General features: G+C 67.5%; 1 protein-coding gene across 4 annotated transcripts in view; it reads left to right on the top strand.

Moving 5' to 3' along the window:
• Positions 1 to 6: 6 nt before the first annotated feature.
• The window catches only part of DOK6 (docking protein 6), a 484934-nt gene continuing 484122 nt past the window's right edge, over positions 7 to 818 (top strand). For all 4 annotated transcript variants that reach the window (XR_003095549.1, XM_014522834.2, XM_006029876.2 and 1 more), the window contains exon 1: positions 7 to 92. Coding sequence is in view for 3 of the 4 variants with exons in the window: in XM_014522834.2 (XP_014378320.1) it covers positions 27 to 92 (66 nt within the window). In the remaining variant the exon portion in view is untranslated. The remainder of the gene's footprint in view (positions 93 to 818) is intronic.

Genomic DNA, 818 nt, shown 5'->3' with positions numbered 1-818 from the left:
GGCGCGGGGAGCCGGCGGCTGTGGCCATGGCCTCCAACTTCAACGACATCGTCAAGCAGGGCTACGTGAAGATCCGCAGCAGGAAGCTAGGGGTGAGTGCGCTGCTCGCGCCCCCCATCCCCGGGCCCGCCCGGCTGCGCCGTGTGCTGGGGGCGGGGGAGCATTGGCAGTGCAATGTATCCCCTCCCCTCCGGTGTGTGTGTATGTGTGTCCTTGCAAGGGGGGACTTGGCTTCTGCAGGAGGGAGACGGGCAGGACCCCTGCTCCCCCCTGCTTGTGCCCAGGGGTGGTGTCCAGCCACCTGCTGGCAAGGGGAGGGGGCGGCAGGGCTCCCTGGTGCGGGGAGCGGGGGGCAGCCCTGGTCCTGGGGCACCAAAGTTTGCAAAGTGCAAGCAGGTGCAACCCCAGCCGCTGCTTGGTAGGGTCCCAGGGTGCCGGCGATGCCCTCCTGCCGACACCTCTCCGGCACCGGGACCTGGTGGCGCCCCCCCTCGGGCCGCAGTCTGGTCCTGGGGGCCACCGTGCTCTCCTGATTCGCCAGGCGGGCAAACCTGGCAGCATTTACTCCAGACCAGGTGGACCTGGGGAGCGCATCCCGGGCTGTGGAGTCCCTGCCAGGTGGGAACAGCCCCTTCTTGACATGACAGTGTCTGGGCAAGGGGGTGAGGTGAGGAGAGGAGAGGGGAGCTCTCAGATGTGGCACTAGAGCGATGCCCACCATGGCCCCGGGAGGAAGGGATGTCTCCAGGGCTGCCATGCCGCTCAAGAAAGAAAGGCTGGACAATCCCTGCTGCGGGTGTTGTGACAGGGGAAGGAGG

This window comes from Alligator sinensis, unplaced genomic scaffold (genome assembly GCF_000455745.1).
Source record: "Alligator sinensis unplaced genomic scaffold, ASM45574v1 scaffold1213_1, whole genome shotgun sequence".
Classification (NCBI taxonomy): domain Eukaryota; kingdom Metazoa; phylum Chordata; order Crocodylia; family Alligatoridae; genus Alligator; species Alligator sinensis.
This window is presented reverse-complemented; position numbering and strand designations above follow the sequence as displayed.